This window comes from Hylobates moloch, unplaced genomic scaffold (assembly GCF_009828535.3).
Source record: "Hylobates moloch isolate HMO894 unplaced genomic scaffold, HMol_V3 SCAFFOLD_4, whole genome shotgun sequence".
Classification (NCBI taxonomy): Eukaryota; Metazoa; Chordata; class Mammalia; order Primates; family Hylobatidae; genus Hylobates; species Hylobates moloch.
Genome location: NW_026652279.1, coordinates 111,401,602 through 111,418,739, shown reverse-complemented (window position 1 = coordinate 111,418,739; position 17,138 = coordinate 111,401,602). Strand labels below are relative to the sequence as shown.

Here is a 17,138-nt window from a genome sequence, read left to right as displayed (position 1 = left end):
TTTAAAAGAAGAGCTGTCCAGAGAAGTTTCAGGCCAAGGGTGGTGATTAGCGTGAGGCAAAAGAGGAGATAGTTTCTAAATGAGAAGCACCAAATTTGAGTCCCTGGAGGTGGTCATTTCCCAGAGATTAAGGTCTCCAAGGTCTGGTGCAGGCTTGCACTTTTTATCACTTGAGTGGTAAAAAACTTGGTGAAGTTAAGGATGTAGAAAGACTGTGGTGTAAGGGTGCCACATTTGTGAATGCTGAAGTTACCAGGGATACTGGCAAAGAATAAAAATGACTCAACTAGATCCAGGCGAAACGGCGGCCCTGCTTTGGACCGGGTGTGAAGAAAGGTGGCATAAGTTAACCTGAAAAGGGAATACCTACTAAATTATAATAGAGACTGAGCAACAGTCTGAAAATTTCTCTTCCATTTAGCCAAGGAGAATGGCAAACACACAAGCTCTGTTTCCTTAAAACCCAGAGTTGAGCTAATGTATTCTTTCTTTTTTCTTTTTTTTGAGACAGAGTCTCATTCTGTTACCCAGGCTGGAGTGCAGTGGCACGATCTCAACTCACTGCAACCTCCGCCTCCTAGGTTCAAGCGATTCTCCTTCTTCAGCTTCCTGAGCACCTGTGACTATAGGCATGCACCACCATGCCTGGCTAATTTTTGTATTTTTGTAGAGAAGGGGTTTCACTATGTGGGCCATGGTTGGCCACACTGGTCTCAAACTCCTGACCTCAGTTGATCCTCCCACCTCAGCCTTCCAAAGTGCTGGGATTACAGGCATGAGCTACCGTGCCCTGCCTAATGTATTCCTTCTAAATTCATAGCTGGGGTGTGTGTGTGTGTGTGTGTGTGTGTGTGTGTGTGTGTTTCCCTTCAAATGAGTGGTTAGACTAAGATCAGGTGTTGCAAACTGAGGACCTGATATTCTGAAGTGACTGAAATGCTTAAGTCCATTAACAAAATGTGAATTAACATTTAAAAACAAAGAGAAAAAGAATCTACCTTTTTGGTTTTCCTTGAAAAGTGGTATCTTCTGGCAACACTGGGTCACAGTCCAATATGACCAGAGGATCTGAAGCCTGTGTTTATCAACAGGCCACACCCCACCACTCACAAGACGAATGCCCCTGGACATAGCTTGGCCACCAAAGGCTTCTGAATTCCTGACTTCTGGGCCTCAGGTTCTTTAAGGCCCTTTTGCTTTTTTTTTTTTTTTTTTTTCTGTATCTCCTCATATATTTGTTCTTTTTCTGTGATCAATGTCCTTTGCATGTTTTTGTTGGGTTGTTTGAATTATTTATTTTTTGGGGGGGGATGGAGTCTCACTCTGTCGCCTAGGCTGGAGTACAGTGGCACGATCTCAGCTCACTGCAAACTCCGCCTCCCAAGTTCAAGCAATTCTCCTGCCTCAGGCTCCCAAGTAGCTGAGATTACAGGTATGCGCCATCATGCCCGGCTAATTTTTGTATTTTTTTAGTAGAGGTGGGGTTTCACCATGTTGGCCAGGCTGGTCGCGACCTCCTGACCTTGTGATCCACCCACCTCGGCCTCCCAAAGTGCTGGGATTACAGGCGTGAGCCACCGCGCCCAGCCAAGGCCCTTTCGCTTTAAAGATTGTCCTTTTTGATCTCTTCATGGTATATTCCTACCAACTTTTGACCTCAGTTCAATTAAATTATAAGTACTACAACATTACATACCTGCTCATGTCTACCATAGATTCTGAAAATTAACATACAAGCAAATGAAGCCCACCTGCTCCAGAAAGTAGCTTTTTGTTTGTTTTGTTGTTGTCGTTTTTGTTGTTTTGTTTGAGACAGAGTCTCCCTCTGTCGCCAGGCTGGAGTGCAGTGGCGCCATCTCTGCTCGCTGCAACCTTCGCCTACCGGGTTCAAGCGATTCTCCTGCCTTAGCCTCCAGGCGCGCGCCACCACGCCCAGCTAATTTTTGTATATTTAGTAGAGAAGGGGTTTCACCATGCGGGCCATGGTTGGCCAGACTGGTCTCGGTCTCTTGACCTTGTGATCCGCCCGCCTCGGCTTCCCAAAGTGCTAGGATTACAGGCGTGAGCCACCGCACCCGGCCGAAAGCACTCTTTATCAGTGTAATCCATCCAAATTTCCCTCTTTCATTCCTTCGATGCCCCCAGAGGGAGTGGGAGTGCTACACAGGAGAGTCTGAGGACCAGGGCTGGGCTGCTGCCTGAAGGCTAAGATTCTGTGTGGTGGTAGAACAAGAAGTGTTGGGGGCATGTAAATACAGGGACTGCCAGAGTGGAGGCTGCAGAACCGGGCTTGGAAGGATGATGAAGAAACTGGGCGACACTAAAGCGCCAGTTCAACAAGTATTTACTGCGTATCTACGACGTGCTAGGCATTGTTTTGACACTAGAGATTCAGCAGTAATTCGACCAAAGTACCTGCTCTCATTGAGCTGAATTCCCGCGCGGGCAGCTAGGTAACGCATATAAACACTCGTATCACATAGATACACATGTACATGTCAGGTAGAAATAAGTGCTATTTATAAAACTGAAGCAGAGCATGGGGGAGAGCGAATGAAGGTGGCTGCTATTTGGGAAGACCCCCAAAAAAGCCAGACTGCGAAGCATCCGCTGTTCCTTTTCTGATTTTCTAGCTACAGGCAGCGAGGTGCGCTCCCAGGAAGCCCCGCCCTCTTCCTCCTGATAGGGCGCAAGGTGCCAGGGAAGCTCCCCCGCTCTTCCCCGCCCAGAGGCGGCCTTGTGGGGGCGGAGCTTTGCGCCCAGCAATATGAGAGCGGCGCGCAAAGATCCCGGCATTCTCCTCGTTCTCACTAGGCGTGGAGAATTACTCCAGGCCGATCGTGGCATGCTGGGAACTGTAGTTGACGACCGCCGCCCCGCGCCTGAGGGGCAGTAAAAGCTGCCAGATCCGGCTTCATTTCTGGCACAAAACTTGCAGCACCGAGGGGTTGTGGAGAGCCCTTGCAGGGGAAGAGGGCAGGGTCATTCCGAGAACCAACGGGCACGTACAGCCCGGCGAACGCCCAAGCCGGTCACCGCCCCCGGTCACGTGTCGCCAGCCTCCGCGGGCGCGCGCCGCTCTCAGCACCGTTGCCGCCCCACCCGGCCCGGCAGTCGGCCCGCGCCTCCCCCGGCGCTACTGCCACCTCGCGCTCGGAGGCGTCACGGAACGTGCTCTTCTCTCCCCCTCCCCCCTCCCACTCTCCCCCTCCTCCCCCTCCCGCGCCAAGACTCGCCGCCGCCGCCGCAGTCGCCGGAGTAGCCGCCGCTGGAGCCGCGCGCAGCCATGGCCGAGAACCCCAGCTTGGAGAACCATCGCATCAAGAGCTTCAAGAACAAGGGCCGCGATGTGGAAGTGAGTGTGCTTCCGCGGTCTGGGCCCGCCTGGCCGCGCCGGCCCGGCGACGCGGGGAGGGGCGGGGGGCCGGCGCCGGGCTGGTTCTCGCCGGCTTGTGGTCGGCCGGAGTTGGCCGCCGCCTCCCGTCACCGCGGCCCCGGGCTGGGCAGAGCGGGCGGCGAGACGCGGGCCGGGGTGCAGTCACCCTCCGGAGCTGCCGGCGCGGCGACCGGGAAATGCCGGCGTTTTCGGCCCCGTCACGCGGGCGCGGCCTGGTGTCGGCGAGGAGGGGATGTGGAGCTGAGGCGGGGTCCGCGGGCCGGGGCCGCCCGGATGAACGGGGATGCTGCCGCCCCGGCCCGCCGACCGCACAGCCGAGGGGGCGGCCGCTGCTTGCGCCCGCCGCCGGTGCAACCTTCCGCCCGGTGCAGCCCCCTCGCGCCTCCCGCGCGGCTCACATGGAGCCTCGGCTCTGCCGGTCCGGGCTCCTACCTTCTGCGAGCCGGGCCCAGGCGGGCGGTGGCGGCCCGCAGAGGGGGGTGGGGACTAGCTGGGTAACTGACTTGTTTGAGGGTGATAGATGGGGGAGGGTAGGATGCACCAGGACCATTTTCTTACATTCCAGTGCTCGTCTTTGCACTAGTCGTGCCGAGGTGTTCCAGCTCATCGTCCTGCAACTGCTCGCATTTGGAGCGAGCCGAAGGTGGACAATAGTTTGCCTTCTATTGTGTTCAGGCTGCGGAAAAGAGATTGTTCCAACCTCCGCTCATAGGACTTGTTTTCTTAATCTTTCTTGGAGTGGGGTGTGCATGGGGGTGATAATTTCTTTGACACGTTTTACTAAAATAAATTGGATACATAGGTTCATACGTCCTCTTACATACCTCTTGCTCCAAGCTAGTAGAATTTCCAAGTGGTTGCAAAACTAAACATTCATCGCGGTCACTCAGTTAGTTGCTACTCAGCATGTTGCCATTGTCTCATTAAGGTGACATTAGCAGGTACTATTTGCAAACTCGGCTTATTGAGGCAGCGCTAGAGGTCTCTGCAGCTACTGAAAACAGTAAGTATAATGCACAAACTTCACTGGGACCGTGACCTTTGGATTTGTTAGGGAGAAAATGGTTTTAAGGCCACAGCCTTGTTTTCTAATACTAGGCGACATGATTTGCAGTTTTGTAATTTTTGATAAGCTAGTGTGATTAAGAGGTGTGTGTTTCATCCTGTCTTAAGGAAGGTTGTGGGGTAAATATACCATTCAGTGTTCTATTTTGTAGAGAAACAGACAAACTCAGGCCGTTTTTCAGAGCTACAAAATTAAATACTAGTAGGAAAGAACATAGGGAGATATCCGTGGAATTCTCATTTAAATGAGTCAAATAAAGATCATATATTCTTTCCTGGTCATGGTTAAATACCCTTTGTAAGAAATACATCTAAGCGAAAGTAAAACTTGGGAATAGGAACAAGAAATTTTGGAACTGCCTCCTGTTATCGGTCCACTTGATGACAAGTGTTAATTTTGAACTTTTCCCATTAGGAATTTTTCTTGAAGCCTATCCTGTTCCAAATAAAAATTTATTGAAAAATACTCATATTGTTTGTACAGAAAAACCAGTAACATTCTTCCTTCTCTTGGATATTGGTACAGGTTTTTGTTTCATTGTTTACCTCTATTATTGTGTTCTGGTAGCTCAGTGATACTTAGTAAGGACTCCTGCACATAATAGGTACACAGCAAATATTTGCTGATGATAAGAATGTAACCCGTGACTTTTAGATGCATGAAAAAGAGCATGGTTGCTAAGCCATTCAGCCTGGTATTGGTCACAACATTACATTTCTTGGGATTCTATAGTGTAACTAAAACATGAAATAGACATTCAAATGGTAGTTCTAATGTGGCAGACACTGTTACGAGCTTCATGATACCTTATTTAATCTGTGTAACAAGTGTATGAGGTGTGGCATTATCCCCACTTTACATGAGTAAAGTTTTGTTTTGTTTTGTTTTGTTTTTGAGACAGAGTCTTGCTCTGTCGCCCAGGCTGGAGTGCAGTGGCGTGACCTCGGCTCGCTGCAAGCTCCGCCTCTCGGGTTCACGCCATTCTCCTTTCTCAGCCTCCCGAGTAGCTGGGACTACAGGCACTCACCACCACGCCCGGCTAATTTTTTTTTGTATTTTTGGTAGAGACGAGGTTTCGCCGTGTTAGCCAGGATGGTCTCGATTTCCTGACCTCGTGATCCGCCCGTCTCGGCCTCCCAAAGTGCTGGGATTACAGGCGTGAGCCACCGCGACGGAGTCTTGCTCCTTTACCCAGGTTGGAGTGCTCAGGCACTCATAGCTCAGCTGCAAGCTCAAACTCCTAGGCTCAAGGAATCTTGCCACCATGGCCTCCCAAGTAGCTGGGACTACAGGCGGACACTACCACACCTGGCTAATTTTTTAATCTTTTTTAGAGACGGGGTCTCGCTTTGTTGCCCAAGCTTGTCTTGAACTCCTGGGCTCCAGTGCTTCTCCCACCTCGGCCTTCCAAAGTGTTGAAACTACAGATGCTAGCCGTCACACCCAGCTGGAACTTTAGATACAAAACCTCAGTATGCTTATGTAGCCTGTGCATGTCACTCAGTGGATATGGGTATTATTTATTCACTAATTGTCTATTGGGTATCTGTCAATGTTAGGTCTTGGGATTAAGGAATAAGATGCAGTCTGTACCTCAAGGAGTTTACAGTCCAGTGGGGGTGATAATTACAATGCAGAACAACAATTGTTACAGTGTAGTATTCCGAAAATGCATGCCAAAAAACTACTTGGAGGTGAGCAGAAAGGGAAGATACTCTGGTTAATTTCTAATGGTTGAATGGGAGTGAGCTGATTGTGAAGGATGAAAGAAAGGTGGCCAGGCAAAGGGCGGGAGAAGGCGGGTAGAAGAAAGGGGCATTCCAGACTAGAGGGAGCAGTAATTGAAGGGTCCTGAGAGAAATGTAGGAGAGAGACTAAAGGGTAAACGGGTCAAATCTGATGAAGGGCCTTTATTGGGGATTTAGGCATATCTAAGAGTAGATAACCATGCTTAGTCTTGTCCATTAGAAACATAGTGCAACTTAGCTCTGTAACTGAGTAGTTGTGGTTATCAGGCTGTTCCAAAACAGTGAGATGCACTTTGATAAGCTATGATGCCTATTTTTTCACATACAGGATAGACAAAAGCTAAAACATGTTATAAATTATAGAAGCAGCTGATACACAAGATGTTAGGTGCAAGAATAAGATCCATACTTGTTAAAGAAAATAAAAGGATAGAGTTATGCCAGGGGATTTGAGTAGAGAGAGGGTTGAGGAAGAAAATTTCTTTGTCATTCGATCAAGAGAGACTTTAACAGATCTTTGGAGAGGAAAAAAAAATGAGGTTAGTGACTCTTATAGGAAGTATGTACCAAACTTGAAAGGGGCGTGTTAACTGGTGAATAAATATCCAGGTAAAAAAGAAGTGATTATATTAAAGAGAGGAGACTTCCAGATGGCCTGTATTGATCCAAGAATATCTCGTGGCAAAGAGTTGCTTGGAAGCTTTTTCTTGATAGGGAGATATGAAGGAATTTATTCCAGAGCAAAGAGGAGATGTAACATGATTAGAGCAATGGAAAGGGTGACAGGGTAGTAATACCTAGAATTCATTTTGGAGAAATAGTGCTGTTGTCTGGTCTACAAAGAAGTTTTCCAAAAAATTGAGACTGGGAATGGCTACAACCTGGAATGAGGATTTGATGATGCTGTTCTTCCTCCCTCTTCCCCCTCCTTCACATTCTCTTTGTAAAGATCACTGAAGAGCAAGGGAGTAAAGGTTATTCTGAGGTTTATAGATGGAGGAAGGGAGGGAGTAATTATCATCACTGATAGGAATTTGGAGCTTGGGTAGGGGATGCATTTTGTAGTAAAAACTAGGAAGTACATATTGAAAGGGAAACATTTCCTTTTACTTGTTCTGGAATGTGCTTTTTTTTTTTTTTTTTTTTTAAAAAAAAAAAAAAACAGGGTCTGGCTCTGTCACCAAGGGTGGAGTGCAGTGGCCCAATCTCGGCTCACTGTAACCTTCGCCTCCTCCCAGGCTCAAGCCGTCCTTCCATCTCAGCCTCTTGAGTAGCTGGGACTACAGGCACATGCCACCACACCCGGCTAATTTTCATGTTTTTTGTAGAGACGGGGTTTTGCCATGTTACCCAGGCTGGTTTCAAACTGCTAGCTCAAGTTATCCTCCTGCCTTGGCCTCTGAAAGCGTTGGGATTAGGGGCATGAGCTACCATGCCCAGTCCTGGAATGTGCATTTTAATACTAGACCTTTTCATGTAAGGCATTGATTCTTAAAAACTTTTTTCCTGTTTTCAAAGATAACTTATAGAAAAGTGTGCAAAACAGAAATGTTCTGTTTAATGAATACTTACAAAACAAATGCTCAGGTAACTGCAATCCAGGTCAACTTCTCATTTTCTTGCTCCTGTATACCTCAGTGGTATGACATTTTCATTAGTAACAGTAATTAATAATTATTTTAAAAACCTTAACATTTATTGTTTATAGTATACCAGTGCTAAGTACTTTATATAGATTGTCTATTTAATCTTCACAACAGTTCTATATCGAGTAGGTACTATTATTATCTCCATTTACTGCTGAGGCAACTTGAGGCCTACAACCCTTAAGTAAGTGGCCTTAAGTCTTCCATCGGGTGTTAAGTGGCAAAGCCTGGACTTACAATATATCAAAGCTTGATGCTAAGCTGCTGGGCGCAATGGCTCATGCCTGTAATCCCAGCACTTTGGGAGGCTGAGGCAGGTGGATCACCCGAGGCCAGGAGTTCGAGACCAGCCTGGCCGACATGGTGAAACCCCGTCTCTACTAAAAATACAAAAATTAGCCAGGCCTGATGGCTCATGCCTGTAATCCCAGCTACAAGGAAGGCTGAGGTGAGAGAATCACTTGAACCAGAGAGGCGAAGGTTACAGTGAGCCGAGATCATGCCACTGCACTCAAGTCTGGGTGACAGAGTGAAACTTTGTCTCAAAAACAAACAAAGCTTGATGCTAAAGCTAGAACTCTTCCTTACTGTGCTGTACTCCACTGAAGGGAGTCTAAAACTTGACATGTACAAACTACGCCTGAAAGTTAGTGAATGGGGAAAATATCGAAGAAATATTGACTATATCACAGAAATTGCAATTTCTATACTTTAAAACCTTGCAAATAATTTTTGATGAACTTCATTATTAGATTTATTTGCCTTTTTATCTTTTTACTCTTGCAAAGTTTCCTTCTTATCAGCAAGGAGCCAGTTGGTTGGTTTTACCAAAAAATGATAATCCATATCTTTGGGCTTAACAGTTAAGCTTTATGCTTTAGTTTCTGATACCAGGGCTAATACATATTTTCTCACCTGCAAAATTCAGTTAGCTCTACCAGACTTGCTTCTGTCTCTCTGTAACCTCCAATGCTAAGTGGCAGTATCTGATTGTCCAAGTTTAAGACTCTATCCTTGACTCCCTTCTCTTCCCCTCCTTCACCCTTCTCTGTATTAGTCATCTGAAGAACCCTCATGTTTGTACCTGTTACCAACCTTACTTCCTCTGCCCCTAGAGTTTAGACCCTTATCTTTCTTGCCTGAACAGGTATAATAGTGTACCTAGCTCTTCTCTGTTCAGTATCTTCTCTACTCAGTGTATCTTGTGGATTGATCTTTCTTACATCTTTCTGTGTTACTTTCCTGTTTATGATCCTTCCCATTGACTTCAGGATAAAAGTCCTTAGCACGCCACACATCATTATAAGGCTTTACCTTTTTTACCTCACCTTGCACTTTTCCTTGTATCTCCTTTGTGCTAGCTGTGATAAAGTACTGGAGATGCTTGAGTAACCAGTAGTTTCTTCTTCATGCCTTTGTATATGCTGTTCTGTGTGTCTTCTTTTGGCTGTCTGTTGAGTTGGGGTTCACTCTGGCAACCTATCTCTTCAATGAGACTCCTTCATATATTTCTGGAACACCAAGATTACAATTCTGCCGCACCATGTCATTATAGTTAAAAACCAAAAACAAAAAAAAAAACTTTAAAAGTTCTCCATGAGCCTTTCCTGACTTAGAGCATACTTGGTACTATCAGTCCCTATTCTTTTCCTCCTCTCTAGTGTTTTCCTAGGTGAATTTTCCTTCACCTATTTGGGATAAATTGCTGTGATGTACAACAAATTCTGTTTGTATAGCTATTAAAGTATTTGGGCTCTGTTGAGAAGCTCAGTAAGAATAGATACCTTGGATGTAACTTGAAACACATGAAACTTAATGAGAAGAGAGACTAGATGATATACCTGAAAAAAGTCTACATTTGGGAATGAAGGGTTCATTATTATTCTAAGACATTAATTTTCTTTTGGTGTTGACTCCATGGCATTGATACTGTTGCCTAGCCCTCCTTGAACAGCATGTTCTCCTATAATGTATTTCTGTAACATGAATTCACTCATGCTTGAATGGTAAATAAAAGAATGTTAAGGCAAAGTTCATATTGGTTCATATGTGATTTTTAGTATCACATTAATGTTTAGCACTCTTAAATAACAGTTGAACATAAAGTACAGAAACAGTTGAACAGATCAAGCCCAGGAGTATGCATATTGGCCATGCACCCATGTTCTGCCTCTTGGCTCTGTTTAACCATATGCAGTGTCTAAAGGTGCTTACGACCATCTATCCTGTGCATTTCCCTCTTTCTTCCTAAGTTTGGAGAGTGTAAAGTGTTTCAGGAATCTATATGCTGTATAGCAGACAAACTTTTTTTTTTTCTTGAATTCACTAATGGGGCATATACTGCTTCCTGGTTCTCTTGGAGTACTCTTTTTTAGTCAGCTTTGGTAAGTCTTCTTCCTACCCTTTGAATGTAGAAGGCATGGCTTGGGATTCTGTCTACGATTCTTTTATCTATAGACTTTTTCTTGCTCATATCAGCAGCTCCCTTGGCTTTAATCATCATTTCAGTTGCAGGGACTTAAATTTCATAAAATCATCTGCTGGAAATTATTCACACGAGCATCTTTTTAGCTTCTCAAGCTCAAAGTGTTTAAAGCCATATTCTGCCTTTGTTTTTTCTTTTTTCTGTTTATGGCATCATCACCCTCACTGTGACCTGAATTTGAAACTTGAGAGGCTTCTTGGACTTCTTTCTCCTCTTCCATATTCAGTCAGATGCCAGTTATGTAGCTCGAATCTCTGTGCTGTCTGTGGATTTTGGCCCTGCCTCTATATTCTGCTGCCTCTAGCCTACTTTAGGCCTTATTACCTGTCACCTTCCTGTTTAAAAACTATCTCCAAAGTGGTGTTCTTCCTCTAGTTTATGAGATTTTTCAGTGAGCCTGATGCCTGATTATTTCTCCAGATTCGGTCTTCCTCCCCCACCCCCTTAAGCCCTAGCAACACTGAACTTCTTATATGCTTATACATAATCTGGAATCCCGCCTGCCCCTCCTCGCCAGTGCTATTTCTATTCTCAGGGCCATCTTGCTGACTGGAATATCCTTCTCTGCCTCCTGTTGCCTGGCTAATTCCTACCACTTTTAAATACTCAACTCTGGGTAGGTACCATTCTTTGCTCCTGGAAGAAGTCTGAGTGTATCTTTCTTGTTGCAATTATGATAATGTATTTTAATTAGATTTTATTTTTCCTACTAGATTGTGAGCTTTTTGAGGGCACAGACTATGTATCTTCATTGCCTACCACTTAGTACAGTGGCTAGAACCAAGCAAGCACTAAAATATTCCTTGAATAAATACATCCTAGGCACTGCAGACACAATAATTTTTCTCATGTGTATTTTTGAACTGAAACGTTTACTCTTTTAGTGCCTTTTCCTACTGCTTCCCAAATCAACTCCAAGCTTTTTATTATGACAGGTGAAGTTCTGGGAGATTAAGGCATATACATAGTGAATGAATTAGTGATTAAGGCTAATTTGTATGGCTAAGTAACATTCCATTATATGTATATACCACATTTTGTTTACCCATTCATCTAGAGATGAATACTTGGATTGTTTCCAAGTTTGTTGTCTCCCAACCATTTAAAAATGCCACTAATTTGTTCAGGTCAGTTTTCTTATATTAAATTGCACTATATGAAATTGCCTTTTTCCAGGTTTGTAACAACAGCCAAGTATTGGCAATTTCATATTTAGCCTAATAGACTGTCCTAATTACTGGGTTTGTCTGTTTCCTTCTGGTGGTGCTTAACTGGTTCCTCTTATTTTATTTTATTTTTTTACCACCCTTCGGATTTTTTGTAATCTGGAAGTTTTTTTTTTTTTTTTTTTTTTTTAATTTAAAACATTATTTTTGAGACAAAATCTTGCTGTTACCTGGGCTGGAGTGCAGTGACACAATCATGGCTCAAGCGATCCTCCTGCCTCAGCATCTTGAATAGTTAGGACTACAGGTGCACACCACCATGTCCAGCTTATTTACTTTTTGTAGTGATGGGGTCTTGCTGTGTTGCCCAGGCTGGTGTTGAACTCCTGGCCTCAAGCAGTCCTCCCTCCTCAATCTCCCAAAATGCTGGGATTACAGCCATGAGCCACTGAGCCCAGTCTAAACTGGAAGTTTGATTTAAAGGCTTGATTAGCTTCAGGTTAAGCTTCTATTTATTTATTTAAACTTCAGTTGGTGATGGTGTGTACTTTAGAATATATCTCAGTAATGATAATAAGATTGGTCATAGGGTTCACGTGATAAAGAACAAATAGTTTAATGCCATGAATGTGAAAGTTACTTAACAGTTTGTGAAGTGAATTTTAGTTATTTGGGTGAAATGGGACATGAAATGGATGACCTTTCAAGAAGTGGAAAAAAAAGTAACTTCTTGGTATCCAGTAAAGGAGTTACAAAGTATATTTCAAGAACTTCTAACTTCAGAGTCAGTAGGATTTTCTTTCTATGACTGACACCACCCTCAGTTGACCTTTTGTTTAGTTAGCATACGGTTTGGCTGTACAGTTGGCCCTTTGTAACCTGTGGATTCGTAGGGCTGACTGTACTGTGCCATTTTATAGAAGAGATTTGAGCATCTGCAGATTTTAGTATCTTCGGGGGAGGGAGCATCTGGAGCCAACCCCCCCGAGGATACAGAGGGAGGACTATATTCTCATTTTCAAGTGGAGGTGAAGGAATATTAAAAGTATAAGGAGGATGTAGCTATCCTTTCTTGCAGTTTTGCTATTAAAAATTTTGTTACAGCATAGCCAACATCAGCAGTTAAAATGTGGTAAAATAAATCATGACTATATTTACTCGGAATTAATCATTCTTGGTTTTCTGGGTTACGGAGGTTGTATACATACTAGATTTTACTTTATTTTGACACTTGCCTTAAATAGAATATAATTTAGTTGTTTTCTTGGTTCTTGAGAATCACCATTATGCATATGGATATTTGGTTTTGCTTTTACGTAAGTGATGCCTTCAGGTTGTTAACAGAATTTTGTTCTTGATTTTTATGCTTGTGGAGTTTTTGCTCTTCTTAATTTTTTTGGCTTGTCCTTCCCTTGCTTTTAGTCTATCAGCTTTCTTTTGATACTGTCAGCATATTTACTTGTGGTAGCCCCTATGTTTCTTTTTATTTGATGCTTTACATATTCCAGTGACTTGGGAAACAGATTTATTAAACATTTATTTAGGTTTTTTTTTCTTTGAGACAGGGTCTTGCTCTGTCACCCGGGCTGGAGTACAGTGGCACAATCACGGCTCACTATATCCTTAACTTCCCAGGCTCGAGTGATCCTCTCAAGTAGCTGGACAGGTGCACACCACCACGCCCAGCTAATTTTTTTATTTTTTGTGGAGACAGGGTTTCGCCATGTTGCCCAAGCTGGTCTCAAACTCTTGGGCTCAAGTGATTTACCTACCTCAGCCTCCCAAAGTACTGGGATTACAGGCATGAGCCACCATGCCCGGCCTATTTAGTATTTTCTACATGCTATGTAGACATCATTAGGTGCCAAAGATTATAAATATGAAAATATTCCCTGATCTGCCAAGCTCTGCCTACAATAGATGCTTCACTGGAGTTTGGGGGCCATCTGTGCCAACCCAAAAGAAAGTCCCACTCCAGCCTCCAAGGGAATAGGAGGCATGCACTAATAATATCAAAAATCAATTATTAAATGGTATTTTCCACCTAAAGTGCTTAGTGCAGTGGCTGATACATGGTGTTCAATGTGCATAGCTGTTACAATTAATATTAACTCTTGTTTAATCATTCAACCCAATATTGATAAATGCTCCATGGTTTCCCAGGCACTTGCCTCTGCGTTATCTCATTCAGTCTCCACATCGGCACTCAGGAGGCTGGCAGGGGGTGGTGGGTCATATCCCTATTTTGTAGATTCCCCCTGAAGGGACGTGCCAGGCTCAAGGTCACAGCTGCAGATCTCACCTGGCTTCTCCCTCTGGGCTGTGCCTGTGCCACAGCTTGGACTCACCCCACATGTTGCAGAGGCCCAGGTTGAGCTAGGACCCTTTAAGAGCCCTGAGGCTGAGACACAGTGGGGGAGTGTAGGAAGTTCAGTTTAGTGGGAGAGACTGATACTTAAGCATATGGCTAGTATACAGTGTGATAAGTTCTATGATACAGGTAGATAATTTGTAAAGTACTATAAGAGTATAGAAAAAGTGTGACTGAGGCCGGGCGCGGTGGCTCACGCTTGTAATCCCAGCACTTTGGGAGGCTGAGGCGGGCGGATCACGAGGTCAGGAGATCGAGACCACGGTGAAACCCCGTCTCTACTAAAAATACAAAAAAAAAAATTAGCCTAGCCGGGCGTGGTGGCGGGCGCCTGTAGTCCCAGCTACTCGGAGAGGCTGAGGCAGGAGAATGGCGTGAACCCGGGAGGCGGAGCTTGCAGTGAGCCGAGATTGCGCCACTGCACTCCAGCCTGGGCAACAGAGCGAGACTCCGTCTCAAAAAAAAAAAAAAAAAAAAAGTGTGACTGTACCCGGGGAAATTAGTAAGGTTACATAGAAGGTCATACTTGAGCTAGGTCTTGAAGGATGAGTTTGCCAACTCACAAAGAAAAATAGCATGAATAACAGTGACTGTGTCATGGAATCTAAAGGCTTGGCATGTTTAAGCTGCAGCTGATATGAGGGGCATTGTATCCATTCCCCCTGCTTTTGGAAACAGCCTTCTGATTTGGCCTTTGGAAGCTACTTTTCTGCCATTGGCTATCTCATGGTGGGATTTTTAATGTAGGTGCTCCTGCCTCTGGTTCATTAATGTGCCTCACATTTTTCTGGCTAACACAAATTAGGCTAATTTGTCCCTGGCGTTTAAATCTTGAGTGAGCTGATACTGAGATCTAATTGATTCATCCTGACAGAAGTACTGTGAAGGTAACCATCCATTAATTCCTGCCGGCTAGATATGTGGGAATTGCTTTCATAGGCTTGATTCTTCAGCTTTGTCTTGGTTTTGTGAATTACTCTATATATTCTACGAATAAATTCACTCTTCCCTTTTTTTCTTCTTAAATTTACCCAAGTCAGTTTCTGTTGTTGGCAACATAACTCTAAGGTGATCAACTGTCTTGGTTTGCCTGGAACTGAGGTAGTTCCCAGTGTATAGGACTTTCAGTGTTCAAACAGAGAAAGTCCCGGACAAACCATAACAAGTTGGTTGCTCTAATTGAAACAGTTTGGGCATAAAGATAATGAGTTCTCGGGATCGAAATGTTGTTCAGATGAAAATATTCAGTATGCAGCTGAAAACAGTGCAAAACTAGCTTGCTTCAGTTATGTCACTCAGCAGCTATTCTAATTCTTTACTAAGTGTGAGGGATAAAACAATGAAAATAATGATAACCAGTAATTGTTGAGCACTTAACTGTGTGTAAGGCACTGTGTTTATATGAATAACCTTAAATAATACTCACAAAGTTTACATTATACAGAGGAAGAAAATGAGTTCTTCATTTCTTCATTTTCTTCTTAATTTGTTAAGAACATACAGTTAGGAAGGGGCAGAACTGGCATTGAGTCCCAGATTTCCAACTTTAAAACTCCATCCGCTTAATAGCCATTTTCCTACTCTACCTCAGGGTTCCTGCTCAAGGAATGTGTAGACTAGTATGCAGATTATGTGAAAGCAAGTAAATATTTCCTGTAATGGAAGTGTGTACCTAGTGGAGCGGGCACATGGGGAAAGAATCACCTGAGTTGGCCTGGGTAAGTCACTGAAGGCTTCATGGAGGTGATTGTGCCTGAGCTGAAAGTAAAAAAATGTGTAGGCATTTATGGTAAATTTTGGGCAAGCCTGGAAGTAAGAGAGAGTGTGATATGTTCTGGGGAACTAAAGTAACTCAGTACTTCTGCTGGGTGCAGTGGCCTTACACCTGTAATCCCAGCACTTTGGGAGGTTGAGGCGGGTGGATCACCTGAGGTCAGGAGTTTGAGACCAGCCTGGCCAACATGGTGAAACGCTGTCTGTACTAAAAATACAATAATTAGACGGGTGTGGTGGTGTGCACCTGTAGTCCCAGCTACTCCAGAGGCTGAGGCAGGAGAATCGCTTAAACCTGGGAGGCAGAGGTTGCAGTGAGCTGAGATTGCACCACTGCACTCCAGCCTGGGAGATGGAGTAAGACGCCGTCTTAAAAAAAAAAAAAAAAAAAGATTTTCTCAATATTCAGATGTGGAGTAATTTGAAATTTGGGTAGGACAGACGAGCTAGATTGTGAAAAACCTTTTCTCTGGGGAACATTTTAAACAGTGAAATAGGTTTGTGCATTTAGAGGCATTGCTTTGGTTATACCATAGGGGATGGATTGGTGAAGACGAGAAGAGAGTTTGGGAGTAACAGAAAACCCTCAAGGTCTCAGATGGGTGGCGTGACTATAGTGTTGGCACTGAGACTGAAAAGCAGAAAAAGTTATTAGGACTAATCTTTTGGCATATTTTACCTTATAGAATAGAGGTTGGCAAAAGCAGCCATAGACTGTAGGCAAACAAATGAGTGTGGTTGTATTCTAATAAAGCTTTATTTATGAAATCAGTTGGCGGTCTAGATTTTGCTCACAGGCCATTCTAGGCTAGTGTGTCCAGTGGTGAAGATTAATAGTTCAAGCAATGGCTAGAGTAAGATGATAATATAGGTGAGGGATTGTAGGGGTAAGAAGGAAAGAGGAGCAGGGGAGGAAAGAACCCTGAGGAACCAAATCATATTAGGAAACAAAAATGGTACTGAGGGAGTCTGTAGGAAGCTTAGCAGCAAAATGGTGTATCAGAACTTAGGGAGGAGAGTTTCCTGAAGGAGGGGCAATAATTGCAGTATCAAATGCTACAGAGAGGAGAGGCATGATGAGACCTTAGGATAAGCCATTCATTGTATTTGCTCTTTGGGGGCCAGTGAGAAGGGAAAACAGAGTGGTGGAGGCTGGAAGCTAGATCATGATGAGCTAAGGAGTGAGTTGGAGTTGAGGTTGTTAGACTAGTTAGAACTTTGATTTAAATATTTGGTAGTCATGGGAAGGAGGAATCACAGGTTAGCTTGAGGAAGAAGTAGGGTTGAAAGAAAGCTGTTCGTTGTTTTTTATTTGTTAAGAAGGGTGGTGTTGACTGTAGGCTAAACTGAAGAAGCCAGAGCAAAAGTGGGTTTTTCCAAGCAGAGCGTTGGTTAGAAAAGGAACAAACGACTGAGCCTAAATAGAGTAAGTAGGGAGTTGTTGGGGAAGGGAATAAGAAATGTAAGAGATGTGTGAGATGTGGAG

General features: G+C 44.1%; 1 protein-coding gene across 1 annotated transcript in view; it reads left to right on the top strand.

Annotated features, from left to right (window-relative positions):
• Nucleotides 1-2,862: 2,862 nt before the first annotated feature.
• KPNA3 (karyopherin subunit alpha 3) overlaps nt 2,863-17,138 on the top strand; it is a 97,206-nt gene continuing 82,930 nt past the window's right edge. The window contains exon 1 of the mRNA XM_032150906.2: nt 2,863-3,355. Within this exon, the coding sequence (XP_032006797.1) occupies nt 3,287-3,355 (69 nt within the window). The 5' untranslated portion in view covers nt 2,863-3,286. The remainder of the gene's footprint in view (nt 3,356-17,138) is intronic.